The sequence below is a fragment of the Charadrius vociferus genome, unplaced genomic scaffold (genome assembly GCF_000708025.1).
Source record: "Charadrius vociferus isolate BGI_N301 unplaced genomic scaffold, ASM70802v2 scaffold586, whole genome shotgun sequence".
Lineage (NCBI taxonomy): Eukaryota > Metazoa > Chordata > Aves > Charadriiformes > Charadriidae > Charadrius > Charadrius vociferus.
This window is the reverse complement of record NW_009648902.1, coordinates 300,713-327,136: the sequence shown is the minus strand read 5'-3', so window position 1 is coordinate 327,136 and position 26,424 is coordinate 300,713. Positions and strand designations below refer to the sequence as shown.

At 37.5% G+C, this 26,424-nt stretch overlaps 1 protein-coding gene across 1 annotated transcript in view; it reads left to right on the top strand.

Moving 5' to 3' along the window:
- FSD1L (fibronectin type III and SPRY domain containing 1-like) overlaps window positions 1-26,017 on the top strand; it is a 27,938-nt gene extending 1,921 nt beyond the window's left edge. Inside the window, exons 2-14 of the mRNA XM_009887206.1 lie at window positions 3,653-3,748; window positions 4,689-4,820; window positions 8,181-8,282; window positions 10,429-10,451; window positions 12,848-12,969; window positions 16,482-16,691; window positions 17,018-17,116; window positions 18,817-18,943; window positions 20,111-20,143; window positions 24,023-24,120; window positions 24,593-24,844; window positions 25,172-25,260; window positions 25,895-26,017. Of these exons, the coding sequence (XP_009885508.1) occupies window positions 3,653-3,748; window positions 4,689-4,820; window positions 8,181-8,282; window positions 10,429-10,451; window positions 12,848-12,969; window positions 16,482-16,691; window positions 17,018-17,116; window positions 18,817-18,943; window positions 20,111-20,143; window positions 24,023-24,120; window positions 24,593-24,844; window positions 25,172-25,260; window positions 25,895-26,017 (1,506 nt within the window). The remainder of the gene's footprint in view (window positions 1-3,652; window positions 3,749-4,688; window positions 4,821-8,180; window positions 8,283-10,428; window positions 10,452-12,847; window positions 12,970-16,481; window positions 16,692-17,017; window positions 17,117-18,816; window positions 18,944-20,110; window positions 20,144-24,022; window positions 24,121-24,592; window positions 24,845-25,171; window positions 25,261-25,894) is intronic.
- Window positions 26,018-26,424: the final 407 nt, after the last annotated feature.

The following is a 26,424-nucleotide window of genomic DNA, read 5'->3' as shown; positions in this document are numbered from 1 at the left end:
CCCCCTTCCCCCCCATGGCTGCTGCTCTGTAATTCCCTCCTTCCCTCACTTGCCATCTGCCCCTCGGGGAAATCACTGAGGAGCAGAGATGCGCTTGGCCAAGCGCTGGGCTTTCTGTAAATGATACTCTCTGCAAAAAGTTCTGACTCAGCCTTTTGGCTTCCAGTCTAGCAGTCCAAAAGGGCTTCTGTTACTGTCTCTGTGAAGACTGTGCTTTCCTTAGCTTGGGAACTGGTTTGTTGGTAGGGTCTGGATAACTAGAGCAGCTAATGGCTTGAAACTTACAGATCACAGATGTTTGCTATGTTAATTAAGTGTTTGTGCACTGCCACTTCATACTCATCTATGCTTTGGCAATTGAGATGTGAAATGCCAAAAAAGTGTGTTTCTGGTGGATACTATGTGAATTTGAGTCTGTCTGCCTTTGCAAGCTTTATGTGAGATTAGTCTCTCCGAGAAGGAGTAAATGAGTGCTGCAGCTGTTGTGGGTGCTTTAGGTGGATGTTCCTGAGTGGCATCATTGATCCTATATGAATTTCAGTGCTGCTCAGAGGTTCGGAATACAGTAGTAAAACTGCAGTTGATCTTGTATTTTATGATACCTTGTCTGTTAATTTGCTGTTGTCACCTGTATTGTCTTAAGTACTCCTTCAAACTCTGGCAACTTCAAGGTGTGGACTTCAAAGTGCAGAAAATTAAATTAATGGTGGCTAAGTAAGTATGTCCTCTTGTTTGAAATTTGATCTGCACATGAAGGTTAGTATGATACAGGATTTTGTCCTTGGCCCAAGACTGCTTCAGGAAGTCAGTTCTGCATCCAGTCGTGTCATAAGACTGCAGTATGATCTTGAGCAAGTTGATAACTTGCTGCTTAAACAGAACTGATGTAATTGTTTAGTTTATTGAAGTTTACTCAATGAGGTGCCCATCTGCTTCGACAGGTGCTGTGTGATGTTAGTTACTAGCTATTCAAAGAAGGGTATATTGTCTACTTTTATGCTCCTGGCAAGACTACAAGCCACCACATGTTGCAGGGCCTGCTATCCTCTTGTATCCTTTTATGTTCTTCATCCCTTACCCATCCACACTGTTGCTTTAGGAATGCCATGCATATCTTTTTTTTTCCTACAAGGAGTGTATTAGATTCAGAGAATAAGACTAGGACATAAAAGTGAAGAACAGTATGAAGCTCAATGATAACAGCAAAAATGAATTCTGAAATAAACATGCCATAATGTTTTAAAATGAATTTGAAACTGACCTCACTTAGCACAGGCAAGCCAGAGAGAAAACTAAAAGGAAATTATTTGTAGTAGGATTCTATCAAGAGGATTGGGAAAGAGGATTGGGAGTTTTCTTGTTCATCCAAATTGACATTTATGTTTATAGGATCTAAGGCTTAACTGCAGGCTATCTGATATGCGAGAACAGTTGCCTCTGGTCAGTAGTGAATGCAGAAGCAACTGGTTGGACAGTGGTGTTTCATCTGACACTCTGATGTGTACAAAATTGTCTTTAAATGTGTTCAGTTTTAACCAGACAATGAAAAGATTCTGTAATGAAATGATCAAGACTTGCTATACTCTTGGCTTCTGAAAGAAGCCAGTCTGGTCTTGTTTCTCTTCCTCAGTGTCCTAATTTCAGTCGTTGCTAGCTCGTTCATTGTATCTTTATATAACACCATCACAACGCCTGTGGTAAAACTAGTGAAATTCCATTTTCCTCTGCTAGTGGTTTACCTTTGTGAGCATGATGCTCTGCAAACAGGCAATGAGCTGGAGTACCGATAAATAGATCATTGCAGACTCATTGAAAAGTGCTGAGGGAGGGGTCAGAAGAAGCAGGTATTGCATCCAGCTCTGGGGCCCCCAACATATGAAGGACATGGACCTGTTGGAGCGGGTCCAGAGGAGGGCCACAAAGAGGACTGGAGCATTTCTCCTGTGAAGAAGGACTGAGAGAGTTGGGGTTGTTCAGCCTGGAGAAGAGAAGGCTCTGGGGAGATCTTAGAGCAGCCTTTCGGTACTTAAAGAGGGCCTACAGGAAAGATGGAGAGGGACGTTTTACAAAGGCATGTAGTGATAGGACGAGGGGTAATGATGTCAAACTGGGAGAGGGTGGATTTAGATTAGATACCAGGAAGAAATTCTTTACTGTGAGGGTGGTCAGACACTAGAACATGTTGCCCAGGGAAGTCGTGCATGCCCCATCCTTGGAGGTGTTCAAGGCCAGGTTGGATGGGGCTTTGACCAACCTGGTCTAGTGGAAGGTGTCCCTGCCCGTGGTGGAGGGTTAGAAGTAGATGATCTTTAAGGTCCTTCCCAACCCAAACCATTCCACAATTTCATTTTAGGACTAGTGGAGAGATTTCTTATTTGGAACATAGTGTAGAGGTTTGCTGTGGATGTTGTGAAAAGATAAAATATTTTTCTTGCTTTATTGCAAACAAATGTCATCTAAGTAGTAAATGGTTCTTAAGAAATTGCTGATGTGAGGGACCTCTGCAACATCTTTTTGGTGGTCTGGTTGTTTTTAAGGTGTGCTTATTAGCTCCCCGTGCCTCCATTTCCTAAATGTCAACTAACAATGTTAAGGTGAGCACCTTGGAAGTCTAAGTCCGACTGACTAATAACGTCTTAATTATAATTAAAACAGGTTTTACTTTTTTCTAAAAAGCCCAAACTAGCATTTTAGTCAGATTTGTTTCTAGAACTTATTATCAACCAGCCTGAATTACATAACAGAAAATTCTTAGTTACCTCTTCACCTTGTCCTTTATTTTTACTTAAATATGCTGATGTACACTGAGCTTTAATTATATAACTTGATGTAGTTTTAAGTACTGAGTGTTGATGTGTTTTTGTCAAATTCTTGGAATATGTGACTGACTACTGACTACTCAACAAAATTAGACTTGGTAGTCTTATTTAATTTAAAAATGCATTTTTATGTGCTTAACAGTTAGTATGTGTTTTTTTTAAGGTGAATCTACTGCTTTTTTGTGGTTTAGTACACCACAGGAAAAACCTTGATTTTCTTTGGGAGCTATTAGTAAGTTTTCCTCTTTGAGGTCACTTTTAATTGGAATATATAAATTAATGCCAAAATATTTTACCACTTGTAGAATCAGTTTACAAATCACTGTTACAGATTTATTCTGTGTATAGATGTCAGCTTAGTTATTTAACATTAGTTTCTCTTGACAATAGAAAATGCTAGTTTTTGGGTTAACTTTTACCAGCTTTTTTTTTTTTCCTTTATTGGTTCTCTATTTGGTTGTGCAAGCACTATCTTCTCATCTGGAGAAGCTGTATATGGTGGAGTGTGGTGCCCATAGGTAGTCTGGCTTAGATGACTCGGGATTTGCAGTAACATGGGTAGCAAAACCTGTGAAACAGTGGTGTATCATAAAACAGATTCTTGATTTCTCTTAACCTAATAGCTGGAGATCTTTAGTTTGGTGGAATGCTTCTTAGTCCTTTGATACTCTTTCTCTTTTCTAACAAAACATATTTCCTGATCACATCAGAATAAGAGTTGAATTCACCACAATTGAAATATGTATGATGAATTTCCATATATGTTGAAATGGTGATGGTTAATTTGCAAAAGAACTTTGTAATTTTTTTCTCCCTTGTTTTTGTAATTCTAGGAGACTCTGCAAAGGATTGTCTCTAATCTAGCGAACAAAAATGGTGAAATTCACAACTTCATTGACATGCTGAACCATCGAATAAAAAATGTTCAGGTATATATATTAAGGCTCATAGATTGTAGCTGAGAGGGGAGCAACTTTAGAATTTTGTCAATCTTAAACTGTTTGGGTAGTGTGTAAGGGATGGGCTATAAGAATCAAGTTTTAAATATTTCTTCATGTTGGAACCAGATAGAAAACCGTTTAATTTTTAAGTCTGTCTGTAGTTGAAAGGTATGGTGGTTTTGCTTTTCATGCAAAAAGCTGTTGTGGGATTTGATTTGTGTGGAAGAGAGAATCTGAATTTTGATGCAAGATCTCAAACTCCTGTTAATTGGAAGTAGTGCATCTTTTTTAGACTTCTGGTCTGCTTGGCAGACTGAAAAATGAGACCATCCTGACACTTGAGAGACAATTATTTGGGCTCTCTTTTCAGTTGTTGCAACTTGTTGGGCTTAACTTAAAAGTTGGACCTAATTTTTAGAGCATCTACACTGGGATGAGGTTTAGGTTCCTTTAGCCTATCAAAAAGGTCAAAGTTGTTTCATGTTAAAGCTGAGCCACGTTAACCGCAGAAATAAAAATCATCCAGCAGATCTTTATGCTGGCTTCTGGAGTGCAGTTTTTAGTATCAAATGAAACCTTTTTATATGGAACTGGATAACTGCCTCCTTACAAACATCTGGTAATCAATATGTAATTATGAGAGAGAAATCAAGGCCTGTTGGCATGGAACAAAGCTGACTGTGTTCTGTGCAAGTCAGAATATCATGGAATTTTCATGGATTTCAGTCTTCAGTGTTCTGATGTAAAGTCTGCTTAGGAGGTGTCCATCACTCCTAATGTTTTTTCCTGTATGATAAGGTGAGGAACAATGACAGGTGTCTAGTGATCATGGCAAAGCATATTTGGGCAAACAGTGTGACTTTCAGTCTAAAAGACTAGTCTGCATTTTTTTCAATACAAATTGCAGCAGTTTCCATTCTCTTCTTAGGTAAACTCTTCTAATGCAATCAGCGAGTTGGATGAAGAATTTGATGGTCTGTATTCTATATTGGATGAGATGAAGGGGAGTATGGCCAACACTATTCAGCAAGAAGAGGCACGTAAAATTCAAGCTCTGCAGGTAACTATATAACTGCATCTGTAAATCTTTGCAGCCGAGTAGAAGCAGTTTTAAACTGCTATTTTAAATCTCCACTGAAAGTGAGATTTTGGTAGTGTTGCAAGAAAGTGTAAGGTAAATGTTTTCTTTGTAAGTACTTCTCTGGTCCCTTCTTCTAGGGTACTTTATGGTGTTTAGCATACTTATGTTCTCAACATTGTTATGTTGAAAGGAAGCGGTACTACCTGTATAGTTTACGGGTGGGGAGTGGTTGCATTGGAGGAGGACCTAGATATGTTTACTTCTCTCAAACTAATGAATAGCTTCTGGATTGAAGTTGGTTTCTTTCTCCAATTTGGACTATGAGCATCTGAACCTGTAGACATGCCTAAGTGATTTGTTCAGGCTTGAACTTAGTCAAGAATCATGCCAGGTATCCTAAGCACAAAGGCAGGTCTCCTATTGACAGAACTGGCCATCCTCCACTTGTTAACATCAAGCAAACTGTATATGCAGACTGGAAGGGAATTGCTTGGGAACAGGTTACACTGGTGCCTGCTACTAAACCTAGTAGCTGTGTGAACTTCACCAGCTTGCAGTTGCATAATTTTGTGCAGGAGAATCTTTCCAGTGAGTTTCAGAGAACAGAAACAAAAAAGTAACTTTCTGAAATGTGTATAAAGCCTGTTTTTTTCCAGTAGCGTGTAGCAAATTGGCTCTAGCTTTCAGAAAGTCTGGTTGCTGGGGGCCAAAGCACCATTAAATCTTTTAAGCAGAAGCTGTTTCTCCAGCTTTTTTCTTTAAATTATCCTAGTTGCACCATTCTTCTGTCTAGTTCTTTTTGCTTGTGCAGAGCAATAAGGAAGATGTTTGTTTCTGGAAAAACTTCACCTTCTTGTGTCTAGTCAGTTTAAAGGAGTTCTAGGAGTGGTTTCCTGAAACAAATTCCACGAGCTTCCTTATAAGGTCTGTTTTATGTTCATACGTAAAGACTGGGTGTAAAACATTCCAGAACTTCTGAGTGCACAATTTAAGCGCTTAAGTGCACTTTTCCACCTCTGGTTTAATTTCTCCCCGTATGTCTGTTTCAAGTTCTTCTGAAGTTTCTCTACAGATAGAGGTCTACCCATATCCAGGGACACTTAGGACTTAAATGCTTAAAGAATTAGTGCTTGTCCATAAACAGGAGAAATTCAGCTGTGGCATGTATCAATTATTCTGCCTTCTAGTAAAGAAAAACTAAGGTTAATCTTGCAAGAAATGATTCTGGGACTTAAAACTGTTTTGATAGTTACTCATCTGGCATTGACTATTGAAATTTTCTGTTAATTCTGTTAATACCTGTTAATTTTCTCATAGTTAAGCTAATTTGATCAAGCTCACGTATGGTTGAACCAAGTTCTTAAAGCTTGTAGGTGTGGTACAGCTGTATCAAGAATTGCTGCCTGGTATCTGTGTTGAACAGCTAACTGCTATTTAGTCCAAAGAGGGCAAAGACTTTCCAAAAAGTGGAATGTTACAGATCACTGATGCAGTTGTTAAGTGCCCTATTAGTCTTTCAGCTGAGGGTCTTCTCTAACTACAGGCCCAAACGACATTCTCTTTACTTGATGACACACCAAGTTTCCTCTGTAACTGGGGCGCTCCAAGGGTGCTTTTTCCCAACAGTCAATCTACCAAACCGAACTACCACACGAAAGCTGTTGCATTGAATGTATTAATCCAAGCTGTTATCTTTGACTGGAACTGAAACCCTGTGTGAGGAAACCAGGGAACTTCAGTGAAGTCTAACCATGCTGTTTAAAGGAATGGACTTGCTTAATTTATTGTCCTCTTAAAAGTACTTGGGCTGTATTTAGTCTTCTGTAGTTGACTAGATGTTCTTGTTGAGAATAGGCTGTAACTTAAAATACTGGGGCTACATAATGGTGTAAAATGGTGAGGTTTTAATATTTAGACTGATTTCTCCCAAATAATTTAATTGGAAGTTAAGGCTGAAAATTAGAAATTCTCCTTAAAACCTTGATTTGAAAATACATTGCTTCATTTTGGGGCAGTGTATTTTAATGATACTAAAGTATTTATTTTTAACTCCCAAATGCAGATGCTTCTCAGTAAGGTGCTGATGGAAGCATCCAGTTACTGCGTCATTTCTGCAAATATGTTTGAAAATGCCTCTGGCATTTGCTTCTCTCTTTTGCGATGTTTGCCTGGGACACTTTGACACTGCCATGCTATATCTGAATTTGTCAGCATTGGATATCATCCAAATAGGAGAGCAGCTGTATAGATGAATGACAGCTTGCAGTAATGGTGTGCTTCAGAAGTTATCTGGTAACTGTGTACAAACTTCTAGCTGTTGGACTCTTTCCTTGCTACTATTTTATCCTTGAACAGTATATCTGAGGGGCAGCTGGCCCAGGTCAATTCACCACACTTGCCAAAAGTAGTTACACTTCTGAAGTGCTTGAGACTGGTCTGTTCTTGAAGTTGATGCACCTGTTGGTTGCTTTTGAGACAATGACTACTTCAGACCAAGCTGTCTTTCCTGAAATGTTTTAAAGAAAAATAATTACTTGCTATTGGCTTGTTCTGAGATATTACAGTAAGTATCACATAACTACAAAAACAGGCGTAGGTTGAATGGTGACACAAATCTGCTAGCAGGCTTAAAATGCGCATCTTGTTTAACCTATGATATGTTAGGATCCTGCAGTGTATTCAAAACTAATCTTTTTTGGGATATACCCACATTATGTAGTATTGGAAGTTCTCTGTAGACTGTTTTATATACTGGGAATGGTTGTTTACTAATGACAGAGTTTTAGATAATCCTGAAAGAAATTTCTCTTCTGCCTTTCCTCCTCTGTTCCCCTTCCTATACTATCCTCATTTGTTACATAGCGATATTGATTTTAAGAATTGTCTTGTGATAATTCTAGAGCTGGTTGAGGATAAGATCATTACCTTTTTCAAGGCTACTGCTACATTAAACAGTATTGGTTCATTGATGAAGTGCAGTTCTGTAAACAGAAATTGTGATGGACACAGATGTAAGCATTTCTTTGCTTCTGAAATCCTGATGTTGAGAGAAACAACACTTTAAATTTGACATTTACATCAGACTTCACCACCTATCCGGCTTTTTCCCCTTTGGACTTACAGGATGTGCCATGTAGCACTGTGCACTTGTCAGGCACAGTGAAGTTCTAGTTAACATGATGTGTCAGAGGTAATAGCCTTATTAGATAAGTTAATAAGTTGTTATAAATGCATAGCAAAGCCATGTACTAGTAGTATATAGACTAGTACTGGTAGTTTATAAGCCACTTTTTTAATGTGAATTCATCAACTTGTTCTTACTATCTGTTTTTGCTTCAGGATCAGCTTAGCCAGTGCAGTAATGCCCTAGAGAGTTCTGAAGAGCTGCTGGAACTTGCTGCACAGTCACTGGACATAAAGGATCCCGCAGAATTTTTCAAGGTAGAAGATAGAGAACAGATATGCATAAGTCAGATGTTGGTATTTGTCTCAATTTGAAATATCTTCTGCATTACTGTACCGGACCCTGCAAACTTACGAGGAATACTGAGGATAAGGATAGAGAGGCATATTAAAAATACAGTTAATGCTCTGTTGAGGAGGCCAAGTCAAGCACTATAGTCTTGAATTTTTATGCGTTTTTTTTCTGGCCCAATTACTTTTGCCTTTCTGCATTTTAATAGCAACAAGGACCCAAGTTATTCTAAAAGAGAGGGCAGGAAAGCTGCCTTACTGTGTCAGTTGTACCTTTTGGCAACATGTTTGTGTGCTGTCATGCTTCCTCAGTGTCAGTTTTGGTATATTTGCCTTGAAGAGTGACAATTCCTAAACTGAGTGTTTTTCTTAGCACTTCAGTTGGAGTTGTTCTTTCTGTCTTGTCATAGCAATGTGTAAAAAAAAAAATAAAAATGTTAAGTTAGCTCCTGAGCACTGTGCAGAATGTAGCTTTGAATGTATTGGGAGCTTTTTCTTTTCAGATACCTCTAATGCTTTTTTCAATCAAATACACTAAGGACAGTTATTTAACTGTTTGGGGGAAAAAATCTCTTTAAATTTGGATTCTGAGGCTTAAGATACAGAAATCCAGCTTAGTCAACTCTAATATCTAGGGTTTGAAACTTGTATTATACTGGCTTGCACTTGTAAATGTGCCTTCAGATACGGCATTTAAGGTAATAATGCCTTTGTTATTAGCTGGCTGAATCTATTTCTCTGCTAATAGGAATACCAAGTGTTTCTGAAACTGCAGCTCCAGCCCTGAATCTTCTATTGGCACAAATTTTCTTTGGATCCTCCAGTAAATAAGTTCAGGAGAAACTAGTGTAAGATGATTACTTTTTAAAAATTTTTTCTATGTTAAATTTTTGGTGGCTTTATTCACTGAATTGGCTTACCTTGTAGTCAAAAGAATATGAATGCCAGCACACAGGAGGGTTCAGTGGTTAGATAGGAGGTGATCTGACACTGCTGGGCAGCTCATCTGAGATGGGCTGATACCCTTCTTTGTCTGTAGCCTGGAAACAAACTAAATTCATAGGAGTTAAGCCACGGCTATGTTGCAGAAGAGTGTTCATTGCATCCTGGCTACCACATACTCCACAAGGTGTAGAGATTATGAAGAAGGCTTTTGGTTTTGAGTAGCTCTGTTCTGTCTGCGGCTGTTCCTATAATAACTTTGGAGGTAAAACAAAGCTACGTCATAAGCTGAATTATTTCTAAACACTTGGGTTTTTTCTGCTTCCTACTTTGGGAATATAAAATTGATTTTATAGCAGGGACAGCTGTGACTTTTTTGTGGTGGTTTTTTTTTCATTGAGTGTGCTTTGTATTTAATTAAAAATTTGGAAGTCCTCCACTTTTGTTTGACTTTAAACTGGAAAACTACCTGATGTTTCTTGTCTCCTCTTAGGAAGGGAAAGTAGTTCAGCTGAATGACAACTAGATCAAGTAGCAATGTTCACTCCAAGCATGGATTCAACAGACCTAACTAAGCCATCGCTACTTCAACAATAACATTTTGTCCTAGGTTTGCAGTTCCTCTTGGTGAAGGACAGGGATTTTCTTTCCAAATGCCAATTAATGTTTATCTTTGAAATATGCCATCGCCACTTCTGCATCTGCTTCAGTGGTATTATTTAAATGCTGGGAAAAATTGTTCTGTGGTTTTGAATAGTGGCATATGGAGAGAGCATTTCAGGGAGTATTGTTGGAATAGTACAATAACTTCCAGAGGAAAAGTTAAAGCAAGTCCTATTTTTTTCTTGTTTATCTGAGTATACATCCTATGATGTATAACCAAACAAGACAGGTATGGTTACATGCCACTAATAAGCACTTTATAGTTTCACAGAAATAGCATGGTAGTTAAATTTTACTGACTTGGTCATGTAGCTCTTTTAAAATGTGATGGAGAGTAACTTGGTTGATTATGAGAAATCTGAAGAGACAAAGTCATGCCCAGGAAGCTGAGTGATTTGGAATTGGTTTGGTGTGGTTCTTGATCAGTTTTTCCCAGGTGATACCTTGTTGCAGTTCTAACCAATACTATTAACCTACTTTCTCTCTCTTCTCCCTGACATGCATCAAGGCTGCCAGACAGATCAAAGATAGGTACAGTACAAAGTCTATTGCTTTTGTGTCTTTGAATTAATTTTAACCTTGAAAATGCGTTTATTTTGAATGGGTCATAGTCAGCTTAAATCAAATTCATTGACTCTTTCCTAAGTGTTTCTTGTGACATCGCAGCTTTTGAGAGAGAACTAAAAACTTCTATGCTTCCTTGCTGACTGTTGGCCTTTCATGCCTTTATTAAAGAGAAAGATGTTTTTAATGCAGGGAAATAGAGCTCTGCAGCAGCTACTATTATTATTACTTCTTTGAGTGTATATAAGTATATCATTAATTATTATTAATATAAACTGGTGATTTATTATTAATGCCTAATGGCTGAAATTTAATAATCTTTCAAGCTGACTCTGTCCCTTTAAACTATGAGAAAGTCTTGGTTTTTTTTTTTAAGTACTTACAGACTTGCTAGCTAATATTCCTTTTGAATGGAAAGTCTTGTAGCTGTTAAAATATTTCTGGTGACATTACTCTGACTAATACCAATGACATTGCTATTTCTTGTAGCTTTTCTTTGAACTGTGTGTTTAAGCTATTGTTTAGAAAGCGAAACTTTACTGTTTCAAAATAAATGCTAAGGCAAATTTTCTGCACTTGGAAGAAGGATAACAATATTCTGAGAGTCTGACCTTCTAGTTCAGAAAACTGAATGATGTGCATAATATTTTGAAAGACAGCTCACAAGGTGTTTCCAGTGTATGTTGCTCTTATGGACCAAATAGGTTGGCTTTCAATTTACAGATTTTCAAGGAAGGGTCTGATTGTCTAAATTCTCTGAAGTTTTGTGTAAAATGAGTAATTGCTAAAGAAATTAATTTTTGCTTTTCCAAGGGTGAAGTTCTAGTGTCCTTAACAAATCAGAGGAACAGTGGCAGTGATAAGAATCTTAATACTTTTTATCTGTCATAAGCATCCTATTAATCTTCTGGTGTCTTGGAATGTTGTGTGATCTAATCCTTTTGAACCAATTGTTGATGGCTCTCTCTCTAAGAGATCTAAGATTGGTGCCTAAACAGAAGTTGAAAAGGTGTCTGAAGCTGACTACTGAGTGTTCTCTAACTATTAATCAGAGGATTATTCTTCCTTAAGGAGAGATTTATCTGTCTGGCTGAGCAGTGGAATCTGCTAGGCAGCCCATACTGAAATTCAAGATGTCAGCTCTGTCTTGGGAAATGAATGGACCTGTCTCTTTTATGGCATTCAGTGACATAATTGTCTTATACCTTATATATGTCACTCTTGACATGAGTATATCTTTAATACACAACTTCATATTTCCTTCCCCATCTTCACTACCTGAACTTTTTTGGTTTTCACCTTTCTTTAATGTACCTGTAGTTAGCACAGAATCTCTTTTGCATACTAGTGAAGTACTTTATGCTTATCACTTCCTGTAAGCTATTAGGTGTTCTAAAGCTGCCACAGATCTGTGGGTGTAAATTGGATACACATATTTGCAGTTGACTTTTTTGTGGTGTGTGTTTTACTTTCCAGTTAAGAATGTCTTTTTTTTTTTTTAAGCAGGAGTTAGGACCTCTCTGCTATCTGAATCTGTTATTCAAATTCTGCTGCATGGCGTAATGTTCTTCAGAGTTACAGAACTCTACAAAAGACTTGTCCTCTTGTCCTCCTTTTTTTTGGTGGTGTAGTTGGAGTACAGGAGTGTCTTAGAAGTATTCAGCGTAAGGACTGAGCTGAGATTTCGGAAGTGGAAATGGGAGCTGTGCTTTAGTGTGTCTTGTAAGACTGATACTTGCATGTTCCAAAGCAATATGGTGTCTGCAACTTAAAGACTTCTTCATCCCCTGATAAGAGCAGAGGTAGATATGAAATTGGGGTATTCAGCTATTTATAAATACCTTCTGAGCAATACTTAACATGTGAAAATACACTTTTGAGGTAATGAATCGGTCTTGTCAAGCAGAAGACTCTTTGAACCTTTTTAAACTAAAGGTTTACGTTTCAAATGTCTAAGTGTGTAAAACGTGATCCTGATTCTGCAGTGCTTTAGGTATTTAACACTTCATGATTTTATGTTAAGCGAGTTTTGGTTTGTGTCTTATCCAAGTTTTTTCCACTAGTAAAAAGTTTTAAGCTCTTCTCTAGTGACTTATAGTATTTCTTTGCCTCGTAATGTGGAACAACTGGGAGCTCACACCATGTTCTCTTTGAGACAGTCACATTAGCAAAACTTTCTGGTTTGGATTCTGTGCTAAGTAGTAAACAGTTACCTATTAGAAAAATGTTCTGGTCTTTGATCAGTATTTTGGCAAACAGTTTGACATTAACGACACAGATTATCTGGTTGCTGTTTTTGAAAATGGCTATAGGACTTAAACAATGCAAAATACATTTTGCTAATGCTGCTTTCTTGACTTTAGAGTCACAATGGCTTCAGCATTTCGCATCTCTCTCAAACCAACGGTCAGTGATAGTATGACTCATTTGATGGTGGACTTCGCTCTGGAAAGGCGCATGCTCCAGGCTGTAAATTTTTTGCCAGGTAAAAACTGTATGCAGTGAGTTTAATTTGTTATTACATGAATTACTTATATTTGAAACAAACAAAACAAACCCACCCCTTTTGCACCCTAATGAGCAACTTTTTCAGAGTACCTAAACTCATTCTTATTCATTGGATGTAAAGCTGAATATCTTGAGGGCAAAAGGGTTTTCTAGTTTTATTGCATTAATTTCTACATAAAACAGCATTTCAGAAAACATTGATTTCAGAAGTGCGAATGAGTTTTCCAGACTCTGTTTTTTTTTTTCCTTGAGTTGTCAGTTCCTCTGTAGTACTTGAAGTTATCTGAAGTTTCTCAAGATTGTACTTGCTAGCTTGATGCTTAGTGACAGTCCAAAGCCCTAGTCATCTGCAGTAGTGTGTTACCTGGAACTGTAAGCTTACAAGAGTGGTGATAGGATCTGAAATGCGGGAGAGCAGTCTGCTAGGGGAGTGATATTACCATAATACAAAATGTGTATTGATGCATCTATTTGTTACTGTTTGAAAGTGAACTTGGGTGTAGTATTATGGTATATATCTTTAATGTCTTTTTATTCATATTACTTTCATATTTAAACCACTTTGCCCTTGACTGATACCAAGAATATATTGACAAGAATACTGCAGGCAGGGATCTAAATTGTTTCATCTCTAGGTCACTAATCCAAATCTGTTAAGGACTTGGCAGTATCAGTTTACATTTCTGCCCATTTATCTTGTATGCTGCAGATACCGTAAGTGTTAGTAGGTGTAGTGTATTACCAACATTATTCTAAGTGGTCAGCTAGCAGTGTCTAGGCAGAAAGTCACCTTTTAGTTTTAGACTCTGGGTGGCAATCGTTGCTTGGTATTTCATACATAAGGGAACAAAGTGGTTAAGCTGATCATTGTGCACCTGTTTAACAGGAATGGGAGTGTAAAGATCTAACAGCAAGCATGAACAAAGTCTTGTATCTAGATGAAGATATTGTTTAGTATGACCCTTCTTATACATGCATTTTCCTTATCAAATACATAGGAGTTTAAATTGTTTGGAGCTTTGATTTGTAAACAGGAAAATTAACTGTCTGGGTATCAGTCTTACTGTCTTCTACTGTCGTGCCAAGCTCTTAAGTTACTCTGACGCCCAATACCGATAGCTCAAACTGTTGCAGACAAAATTGCACTGAGCACTGATAGACCTTCATTCATGAGGAAACACTAATGTTCTAGCATGGGAAATTGAAAACAGGTTTGGTGTTGTGCTAATGCAGGTATTTGAACACTGCTTGCCAGAATTATGCTGAAGACTTGGTCACTCCAAACACATGGAAGATTCCTTATCTGGTATCTTATACTATGATAAAAATAATTGGGGTACGTAGTGAAACTTCCAGGTATATATGTTCTGAAATACATGTCCTGATCTTAATTTTTAATTTTGTCTAAAAAGGGCTTTACAGGTATGTTCTGAAATACTCGCCTCATCATAATTTTTCTTTTGTTTAAGAAGGGTTCTTACTGATATTTTTCTCAAATTATTGTTGGATGACTTTAAAATTTGATGACAAATGCATGTGGCTAACATTTGAGAATTTGTTGTGGTTTAACCCCGGCAGGCAGCTAAGCACCAGACAGCTGCTTGCTCACTACCCCCTGCTGTGGTGGGATGGGGAAGAGAATCAGTAAGGTAAAAGTAAGAAAACTTGTGGGTTGAGATAAAAACAGTTTAGTAGTTAAAGCAAAAGCTGTGCATTGTAAGTTAATTCATTTGCTACTTCCCATTGGCAGGTAGATGTTTAGCCACCTCCAGGAAGTCAGGGCTCTGGCATGAGTAATGGTTACTTGGGAAGACAAAATGCCATCACTCTGAAGGTCCCTGCCTTCTTTCTTATCCCTCCTTTTATTGTTGAACATGATGCTGTATAGTATGGGACATCCCTTTAGTCAGTTGGGGTCAGCTGTCCCAGTTGTGTCCCCTCCTAGCTTCTTGTGGGCCCCCAGCCTACTCACTGATGGGGCAGTTTCAGAAACATAAAAGGGGTTGATGCTGCTGAGCAATAACTAAAACCCCTGTGTTATCAAAACTGTTTTCATAACAAGTCCAAAGTGTAGTGCTGTATAAGCTTCTATGAAGAAATGTAACTCTGTCCCAGCCAAAAATAGTACAGACTTGAATACTGTTGCTTTCAGCCTCTTCTGTGCTGCTTATTTGTTCTCAAGCATTTTAAACCTATACCACCAGTTTCAGTGTAATTCCTGCTTAGCTCAAATAAAAGGGTGTGTTTCAGTAGTGCTAGGTTAAAATATTTGAACAGATCATGAAGGGAAGGTGTGGGAAGCTGTGAAGTAGTGTGCATAAAGCAAACTAGGCCTTCGGCTTCTAGTGGACCTCCTATAGCTAGGAGATGTTTGTATGTAGATGGTAAAATTACACATCTCTAAATGACTCAGCCACAATTAATGTGATACCAATTGTCATCAGTCATTGTGGAGGGGAATCATGGCTAACAGTCTGTTTAAGAAATAGTTGTTTCAACTGCATAAAGGCAACCTGCATGTAATTAGGACTGGTCACTGGGCCATTAGAGAACACAGTTAAGGGTTTGAGTGTTATGAAAAGGTATGATTCTTGACAAAAAAACCCTGCAGGTCTGTCAGTTCCACGGATGCATCAGTATTGTACTTTTTTGATGTTCCTGCTTGTTACATTGGCTTGCAGGCCACTTTTATATCTATTTCAACCTTTTGTGAATGCTGAAATAAAGGAAGAGCTTTTGCAGATCCTTCTTCCAAAACCTGCAAACAATAAAACATCTTTTTCACTTCCTGCAGCAAAAGTCTTCCTTGAATGTACTTTGGACACTGTAAAGATTTTGTAAATGCCTTCTTTTGGAATACATTTTCCAGTGACTTAAGTGCTCTTTGATTTCATAGAAATAGACTTCTATTGTCTAGGAACAAAATTTCAGTCTTTAGTAAATCTTAGGAATTCTTTCCCCTTCTTTCAAGACGGATGAAAATGAAAGAAAACGAGGTAACTGCTGACTAGCTGGTGGAAACTGTTGCACTGTTAGTTGTCTGAGTGGTGGAAGTAAACTTAAGTGATACTGTTTGAGGGCTGCACCTCTACTTACCTTCCAAAGACTGAAATAAAAGTTTGTTGTTTAATGTTGTTCTTGTGTAGTGTTATTCCAAATGCAGGTTTATAATTGTAAGTCCACTCTACTCTAGCATGTCCTTCTCATTGTTTCCAGAAGGGGATCAGCCTTACTGACAAAACATCTGGAAAATGTGATGCAAATGTTCACTTGAGAGCTAATGAGTATTTCTTGTTTCGTAAAATGTATGTTAAGTCCAAGTGATACGCCTAGTCTTCTGACATGATTTGCTAATGGAGTAGATACTTTAAAAGGAGTGAGTGGTACTGGGCCAAGGGCAGTTTCTGAACTCTGTAAATCCAAGGAGAACAAATTAATATTCAGTCCATTCTCTTCTTTAAACTGATCTATATATTTGTCTTTCTGCAGTCCCTAAAGCTCCAGAGATAGATCTAGCAGCATGTCTGGTTGCTGATAACTGCATAACAGTATCATGGAGAATGCCTGAAGACGACAGCAGAATCGATCATTTTGTACTGGAGTATAGGAAAACCAATTTTGATGGGCTTCCTCGAGTAAAAGATGAACAGCATTGGGAACTGGTAGACTATATTAAAGCTACTGAATATACATTATCAGGTAAAGATTTTTTTATACTTCAAAACCAAGAATATTGATATAACTCTTTATGCTTGGAAGTTTTGTGAAGTATCCATTTTCCTGTATGTAATGAAGCTCCCATTGTTTCACATTAGTCTTGGGTGTTTGTACAATAATGGCTCTGCCTTTTATTTTGACTTTGAAGTTTTGTAAAAAATCATGTTAAATTAGGTTCACGTTGATATTTAATCCTTTTTTTTTTCAGATTGAGATAAATGGAAGACAGCTACATGGAATAGATCTTAGTCTTGTAAAAATTGTCAGTAATTAATATCAATTCAAGTTTCTAAACATTCACTTTTTAGGTCTGAAATTTGATACAAAATACATGAACCTTAGAGTACAAGCTTGCAACAAAGCTGTGGCAGGGGACTACTCCGATCCTGTGACTCTGGAAACAAAAGGTAAAATTTGAAAGACTGTACCCTTAGATGTAGTGAAAATGCTGCACTTCCTGTTCTGCTTTCATATATGAACTTGTATATTAAGTCTTCTTCTGCATGAACACTAATGAAACATGTGTCTTAAGTGAAAAGAAAAACAACCATTTCTGTAAAGGATTAAGAAGGTTATTGGCACAAAGCTGGCCTCTTAGCATTCAGACACTAAAAATGAGGTAGCGATGTAACTTTCTCCAACAGAGCCTGACATTGGTTGTTTTGAACTGTGGATTGACAGTATTATGTGCTGCTACATCATGCCAACATATGGTGAAATGAGATGAACATTGTGGCTGAGCATTGGTAGAACTCTTGCAGCATCTAAACAGTTGGTGTAGTTGGCTGGTTATTGGTACTTAGCATGTGACAGGTAATAGCTTTCTGTAAATAGAAGGTGCTGAAAAGGATTAATTTTTTTTTTTACTTTGTAGCTGTAGATTCTAATTACTATCAATATTCAAAAAAAAAAAAAAAAGCAGCTCCAAATTGCTTAAGTTAGAATCAGTTAGAAATCAGTTGATCTGAGGATGGTGGCTTCCTAACATTGTTATGTAAATAAACTAGAAGAAAAACTTCTTGGGAGGGGTGTTTTGTGAGAACACAAATCTTAACTAGTATGCTGGAAATAATGATCCTGAGGCTTTAATTATGGCCAAGTCTGCAGTGTAAAGGGCATAATGACTGATATGAACTGGATAATTAAAATATAAATTCTGTTACCTGTGAATGTTACTTCATAAAAACAAAGCTCTATCCAATTTCATTCTGGTAACTTTTCTAAAATGAGTTGAATACTCTTAAGCAAAAGTCATTGTCATATGTATAGTATCTATTTAATAGCCACTTACATTCTTTACTCCAATACCAGAAAAATAATTCTGATTTGTTTGTTTGGATGGTTATCATGCTTCCATATTATTTTCTTTATTTCTGGGTGAAGATTTAGTTAACTTTCTTTAATTATCAGCTCATAGAAACTCCGTATCCTCATCCATGTGCTTACCTTACTGTTTTTCAGACTTGTGTACTGTTGAGCTCTAAACTCTTAAAATCTAAAGGATACTTCCTTTAGAATCAGACTGTAATATCTGATAGTGTTAGGACACTTACAGAATAGTCTGTAAATAAACATCTTTAGGGAACTGGGCATGTTGTATTAGTTTCATTTTCTTGGATGAAGGACTTTGGCTGCAGCAAACACTAATACTGTTTTTGTATCTGCAGTTGACTTCACAGTGCAACTCTGCCTGCATGTGCTACCCTGTCAATTTAGTGTTCTTCAATTTTGCTATCCTTATAATCATAAACAACTTGGAGAATCAGTGCTGCAGAGCGTGGAAAATCAGCATGCCTTTTTAAATCATTCATGATTTTAAGAATCTAGGGAATAGGCTGTAACTAGCAGAAGGCACTACCTGAATTTAATTGCTAATACTGCAGCATTATAAAGGTGAAAAAACTCTAACCTATGCACTGAAGGTAGATAAGCTTTATTTGAAGGGCTCCTTGCCTTGGTTACAAGCACCAGACTAAAAAGCTGATGTTTCTGTTAAGTTGAACAGTGCTCTGCCACAATTTTACTACTGCTTCTATAATTTGCTATGAATAGCCACAGTTGGGAGAGCGTTATACCATTTCACTGTTTTGCATTTTGTCTTGGCCAGCATTTGTGTTCAGTTTGGACAGTACTTCATCTCATCTGAACTTGAAAGTTGAAGATACCTATGTTGAATGGGATCCTACTGGAGGCAAAGGCCAAGAAAAAGTAAAAGGGAAGGAAAATAAAAGCAGGTAAGAACTCTGTTTTGTAAATATTTATGTTGTCTGAGATATCTCATCTGGCAATTAAGGGAAGAGGGGAAGATTGGATGGCGCTTTGAGCAAACTAGTCTAGTAGAATGTGTCCCTGCCCATGGCAGGGGAGTTAGAACTAGATCATCTTTAAAGTCCCTTTCAACTCTAGCCAACGTATAATTCAGAATCACTGAATAAATACAGTTGAAAGAACATCACTAGATCAATCTACTCTGAGTAAGCCTTGAATATATCCAAGGATGAAGAATGTGTTCACTCACTGGGCCTCTATTCCAGGCCACCTTCATGGGAAGGGAGGAATATCTTGATACCTGTCTGGAATTTCTGGTGGTGCAATGGGTACCACATGCGTCTTAAGTATCAGCGTGCACCCCTCCGAGAAAAACCTGGCTTGATCTTCTCTGTACCTTCCTGTTACGTTGTTAAAGACAGCAATTAGCTCTTCTCTTCCTGAGGCTAAGCAAACTCAATTGTATTACTGTGCTCTAGTCCCTTAATTGTGTTGTTGACCCTCCACTAGGCTTGCTCTAGTATGTGAGTATATAGTCCTGAGGAGCCCAGACCTGGCCACAGGACTTCAGGATCAGTCTGACAAGTGCCAAATCAAGAGGAGCATTTGCTTGTCTTAACTTTCTGGTTGCTGTCTTACTGCTACTGCCCAGGATGTGGTTGGCCACCTCTGTCACAAGGGCACGGTGCTGTGTGTTGTCCACTGTTGCCCACCTATTCTTTCGTGTGGGGTTCTCTTATCTGGCAAACACTATTCATAGTTGTGAGCCTGGTGTTCAACTGGTTCTGTAGGCAGCTTATGGCCTGATACACAATCTGTATCTCATCTTAGTTTGGGGATACTATGTGGGAATGGGTCAAAAGCTGTGCTAAAGTCAAGGTCTGAACAGTGTCTGTTGTTCTTGCCTTGTCCACAGGGCTGGCTACTTCTTCCTCAAAGGCAATTAATTGAATTTCAGCATGTGCTTTTCAGTATAAAGAGCACTGCTTGAGATAATTTATGAACGAATACCTTCCCTATAGGCATATACTGCCAGAAGCATGGTAGAATAAGCTTTAGTGACGTCTTAGAAATGGTTTAACTTACTGTATTGATGGAACAGTTGTTTAATGACTACTTATTTCTGTCGACAGTGGCCAGAATCCTTTGCTGAAGAGCAGTAGAAGGTGATAATATACCTCTTATTCCTAGGTTCTAGCACCTAGTTTTGTTGGGAGTCTATGCTACTTTTGTTTGCTTCGTGTAATGAGAAATAAATCTAATAGCCTTTATCAGTAACAGTCCACATGCTTTAAAAAATTATTTTGAAGTTTAATTTGGATGCATAAAGATTATGTATGTATTTTCCAGTGGCTGGAAAACAGTATTGCTGGAAGGGTGTGTCCTAGTATGTGGGAGAAGTGATTTATGTATTCTAGTGTTGATACAAAGATCCCTGTTGTTTACAGATATATTAATGCTTACTTAAACTTCTGGCACATGATGACACTAAATTTTTTTACAATTGCAGTTAAGAGTTCCTTTCTGAGAACTTTAAAATATTTTTTTAGTTCCTATTTTTGAATCTGAAAACCTTCTTGCCTCTGAACTTGTGCTATAGCTTTTACTAGACATCAGAGGAATAGAAATAAGTGTTTTTACACTTTCAAAGAGGATGAAGTTTAGCCTGATAGCATCTGTAAAAAGCTTAATGGCAATTCTGCTTGCAGAACCAATAGTTCAAATGAGAGCGCCTCTCTTTTGATATGTAAAGGCAACTAAAATATTCTGGTATTCCTTGTGCAGTTGTATTTTTAGTGTATATTTTTTCATTATTTTTCTAATAAGACTCCTGTTTAAGAAATTACTTCTCCTATTTTTGCTCTCTTCCTCTTTTTCACTGGTTTAGAAGTTGTAGGACCAAAACAAATGCCCAGGTTCCTAATTTCTTGTAGGTTTTAATCCTCTGTATTCATCCATCAGGTGGATGTATCTTTGGCTTGAGATCAGCAGTAAAGAAAAGCATGTGTAGGTGAAACAGGCTCTTGAAGCTGTGGAGCATTGATGTTTTACTACACAAAGCTTATCAATTTCTGCTAAGCTAGGTTTTAAAATGTTACTACTTGCTCAATAAACTCTGTGAGTCTTACCTTAGTCTCTTTGTAGTTGTCCGTAAAGAACTTTCATAGTTCTGGCCTTCGCTTTGGTAGAAGGACATGGTCGCACGTTCATTCTTTGCAGCTCAGGCTGACCTTTTCTAGCAGGAGATTTAGATGAGCTTTGATTCTTGTAGGAGGCTTTTTACCCTGTTAGAGTGTCTGTGTGATGTTTTCTGCATTAGAGGGAAAAGTTGAAGCTAGCACCGTAGTTGGTGGAAAAAATTGCAGTATATTGTTTTAAACATCAAACGTGCAGCTTTCAAGGGTTGGAAAGACATGATAGCAATAAAATGCTTAATGATCTGTAACATTTTAGACTAGAAAAAAGCCTCTGGGTAACTTCTGATATACCTCCACGGATAACTTCTGATATTCCTCCTTGACCTTTCTTCTCCAAAAGAGAATACATGTTGCTTGGAATATGTTTTGTTTGCTGAAATGGGTAAGAACTGAGACTAACTGCAGTGCTGTAGGCAATAATCCTAACCATAAGATGAGAATATGTGGTCACTGAATAGTGGAAGAAATGCATCAGTTACTATACTAGCTAATGAAGACTGTGCAGTAGCTAATGAAGACTGCGCTGTATTGGAAAATGGACACCAAACTGACTTTCTGCTATAAAATTTCCTGCATTTCCCTATTGGAAGGGAGACTTAAGCCCTGGGGGCAGGGTGGGGGAAGCAACTGTTTTTTCAAACTCTTATGCCCAATACTTAATGTCATTGTCTGTACTGTTAAAGGCTGTTAGATTTTGAGTGGACAAAGCACGTGCAGTGGCCATTTACAGAAGACTTGAAATAAATAAATGATATTGAGGACCTTTTAATGAATTCCTAACTTTGAGAAAATAGTAGCAAAGGACCTGCTTTTTTCTTATGGTGATTCTCTAAATGGCCACATTCCTATAACTCATGTATACTGAATCTAATAAAGTTCAGCTGCTTTTGTTGAAAGTGTGAGTGAATGATCTCAGGTGCACTTGAAGCAGGACTGAATCTACAAAGTGATGGTTCCCCCTGAAATTATGCTTTAATTCTTGGCTTTGCCTTTTTTTCATGCTATCCCTTGTTACTTTTTTCTGTGGTAAGTAAACTATAGCTTCCTCCATGTTAACAAAATTCAAAAGCATTTGATGTGGTGCACCTGCACAGTATACACTTACCCCCTTCTTGCAAGAAGCTTGGCTGTCTTCTGATCAGTACTGGCAAATTTGTATGCTAAAGTAGAAAACCTTTTCATCAGTGATTTCTTGTAGACTTCTGTAACTGGAATAAAACAAACCTAGTCATGAAGATGAACCAGAGATTCTAGCATACTTATGTATGACAGCTTAATACCACTCAGCTTTTGATTCCCACGTGACTTTTCTTTTTGCCTAATACCTTTATTAAAACACATTTTCGAACCCTTTATGAAATGGTACTTGAGAACAATTCCAGAAAATTTGAGATCAGTGCGGATTCAATCAGAAAGGAAACAAGCTAAACTTCACTGTATTAGTGGACATTTAAGTAGTAATTAGCTTTACCAAATTGTGGCTGAAGGAAAAGTTCAAAAGAAAACTTTTTGTGTGTGGTAACTCTTCTAAGGCTAATGTATGACAGAATACAGAGGATGAGGATTTGAAAATGACTTCTCGTGTATTTCAGAGACTTATTTTGTACTTTGTAAATTTTTCATCAATGAAATTAAACTATAAACTGCATAGCTATTTTTGAGAAGTTAAAATCCTTTGCTACTGATTCTTTTTAAAATAATAATCAGAAGTGATTCCCTGGCTACTGGGGTTTAATATTCACTGCAATTTGCAAATAGACTTAATTTTGTTTAACGGTTAAATCGCTAGGAGTTATTTTTGAGGGCGTAACTGAGGCAAAATAAAATGTTTGAAAACCTTACTGGGTTAAAATTGCTCTTTTATGCAATTGATTGCTCAGAATATTCTCCAGAGCAAAGTGTCTTCATTTGTTTTGCGATTGCATCCTGAGAATGCTTTTGAAAAGTATGACTAGAAAATCTAAGCCTTTCTTGGTTGGGATTAGACTCTTAAATTTTATGACTCTTGAGGAGTTGCTGTGTGCTTCTCGGAACAACAGATTGTGTTGTCACACAATTTTCTGTAGTTTTTGATAGAGTTAATATAATGAAATAAAATCCCCACCCTTCAATATACTTTTTGTGTTTGTTTTTCTTTTCTGAGGAGAGTTGTTATGCATTAAATTCTGGAAGTCTCACTTCCTCTTTTTTTAATATAAATTGTGTATAGATTTGAAACTCTTGGGTTTTGTAGTGTTTTCAGTGTGTGTATTTTGAATTAAAATGAACACATTTTTTCCTTTTCATTCTTCCTTGGGTTATACTTTATCCTGGAATTCCAGTCATTGCTTATACAAGTCATACCTGTGCTGAAAACACTACCTTTAACACAACTGATGTTATACTCATTACTGATACTTAAATTCCAGTGAAAACTAGGCATTGTGGCATTCAATATCAGCAGTGTATTCATACTTATCTGATTTGTTGTAGCTGATCTACAAAACTTACTAGAAATCTTCTGCAGAAAGCCAGAAACATGAATTCTCTAAGGTTCTGCATTGTGCAGACAGAACACTTTTATATAGGTGTTCATTCAGACAATGTGCCACACATCTGCTTTCCCCCCGCCTTTCCTTTCTCAGCTGCCTCTGAACTTGTTTGTTATAATGTCTTGCATTTTTTCTGGCTGTCATGTCTTCTTGTCTTAGTTCTTGTGCATGCATACTGTTAGGTGTTAAGTGGCCGAACTAACGTGTCATTTCAGTAGCTTATGTATGTTTATCATGCCGTAATTGTCTCGGGAAAACTTGCTTGAGTGTGCATTTCTAATTGTATCCAAATCCTGAATGCTTCATCTCTTCTTAGAAGTGGTGCACCATCTCCAAAGAGGACCTCTAGTAACACAAGATCCTCAGCGAGGGGCAGCAGAGATCATTTTACTGGTGAATCATACACAGTGTTGGGTAAGATGAACTCTTTATTTCTGTTAGAAGTGTAATGTTGTGGAAAGGTATATTAGGTAAGAATTTGAGGGAGAACTTGTGATTATTCAAGGCTGTGTACTTGATGCTGTCCTGCATAGAGGTAGTTTTGCCTATATAACACCTGAATTTCATGCCTTGGCAAGTGGCTTTAAGTCTGTGGAAGCTCTTTATTACAAAGCTCTTGGTGACTGACTTTCACTGCTATTAAATGTGAACTGATGTTAAATGTATCTTGTCTCAGTGAGTCTAAGTAAAACCTGTCTTATTCTATTTTATATTTATATTCTATTTTCTTGTACATTATTTTTTGTTCCTTATGGTTCAGATTTTTGTATTTCTAAGTCTTCACCTTAAAATAAAACAGAAGACATCACTGCTGCATGTAAGGAAGCAAGCATTGTAAGGTACGCTTGATTATAGCAACTATATGGTTGGTTTTTTTTTTTGGTAGGAGACACTGCTGTAGAAAGTGGACAGCATTACTGGGAGGTGAGAGCCCAGAAGGACTGCAAATCCTACAGCGTGGGAGTAACATATAGAAACCTGGGGAAATTTGACCAGCTGGGAAAGACTAATTCAAGCTGGTGCATCCATATCAACAACTGGCTGCAAACCACAATTTCAGCAAAGCATAATAATAAAGCCAAAACTCTAGATATACCTGTTCCAGACAGAATAGGAGTATACTGCGACTTTGATGGAGGTAAATTGGAATCTTACGAGATTTAGCAAAAAACATGGTTAGCTATCCATGTCATGTTGAAGCAGTACAAGGCTAAAGTAGTACATTACTTCCAGACTGATACTGCCTTTTATGAAAATGAGGCTGAGAGCTGTTCATGGAATAGTGTTTGTAATGTCAAATGACTAGGTTTCGTCTATGTTACAGAGCTACTAACTGATAATTTTTCAGTTATGTGGACTGTACTGTATTCTGGAACCCTTTCCCTGGAAAAGAATCAATTTTACAAATAGTTACACAGCAATAGCATTTAAACGTGTATTTCAACTTGTTTTCTGCCTCTTGTAGGTCAGCTTGCATTTTATAACGCAAACTCAAAGCAGCTGTTACACACCTTCAGAACAAAGTTTACCCAACCGTTATTACCAGGCTTCATGGTCAGTATTTATAAAGTTTTGTTCAGTTTCTAGCACTGAATTCAGTTTATTGAAGACTTAGTTGTTTTATAGAGGAGGAAACTGGGAGTGCTGTTCTTGGCTAACTAGTAGTTTTTATAAGTGCTTATCTGCTTTCATGTAACTCAGCTGTAGACTGGATGTCACTGGCACCTGTGCCTCTGAAGCTTCTCAGAAGTTAATTTTTTGTATTATGTTTACATTGACACAATTCTACCATGTCACACTAAAACCGAGCACTGCTTTCAGACATTGGAGCATAGCGAGAATATTGCTTTTCATTGTCATTCTAAGTACTTGCTCCTAATAGGAAAACTTCTTTCAATACCGATGTGCTAGCAGCAAGTCTTTTAGTATTAGATCTTAGACTTGGGTATGAATTTAAAATCATAAAGCATAGTATGTGAAACATCTTAGACTTTATGGTCTTAAAAATTAGCTTCTGTGTGAATAGAATGTTTTACAGAGTGCTGTGATTAGAGAGCAAGAAAGAAGACAAATGCAGCTGCAGGATAAGTTTTGTGTTAGTTACATTGTGGGATGGGAGAAGAGGCATGTAGATGCTTCACAATGTTGATGTTTTTCTGTTTGTTTTTTTGGTTTTTTTGTCCCTTAGATCTGGTGTGGTGGGCTTACAGTGAGTACTGGATTGCAGGTGCCAAGTGCTGTGAAAATGCTCCAGAAAACTGAGAATGGATTGAGTGGTTCAACAAGCAGCCTAAACAATATTGGCCAGTAATGTCTATCAAACACTTCCATTGCTGAATGTTTGTTTTTCTGCGCAGCTGCTACTCACAGGAGCTTGTGAGCATTGGATTAAACTAGGTTTGCTACCTATTGCTGTTTAAGGCCTGGGTACTGATAGTGCAAAGGTTTGGGGCTGAAGTGTTAGGAACCTACTGTGAATCCAGACAGAAATGTCAGACAGAAAACTGAACTGTTGCCTATCTGAAAAATAAGTGGAGAAATCAAGAGCTGTAACTATGTACTTTTCTAATGCTGTATTAAAGCATTTTGTTAGGGACTTGAATATTAATTCTTTTATGAATATTATTCTTCTATGAAGAATATAACAGATATCACTTTCTTAGCTCTCCAAACATGAATTACTTGACTATATATTTTATTATTGCTGGGCTTCCCATT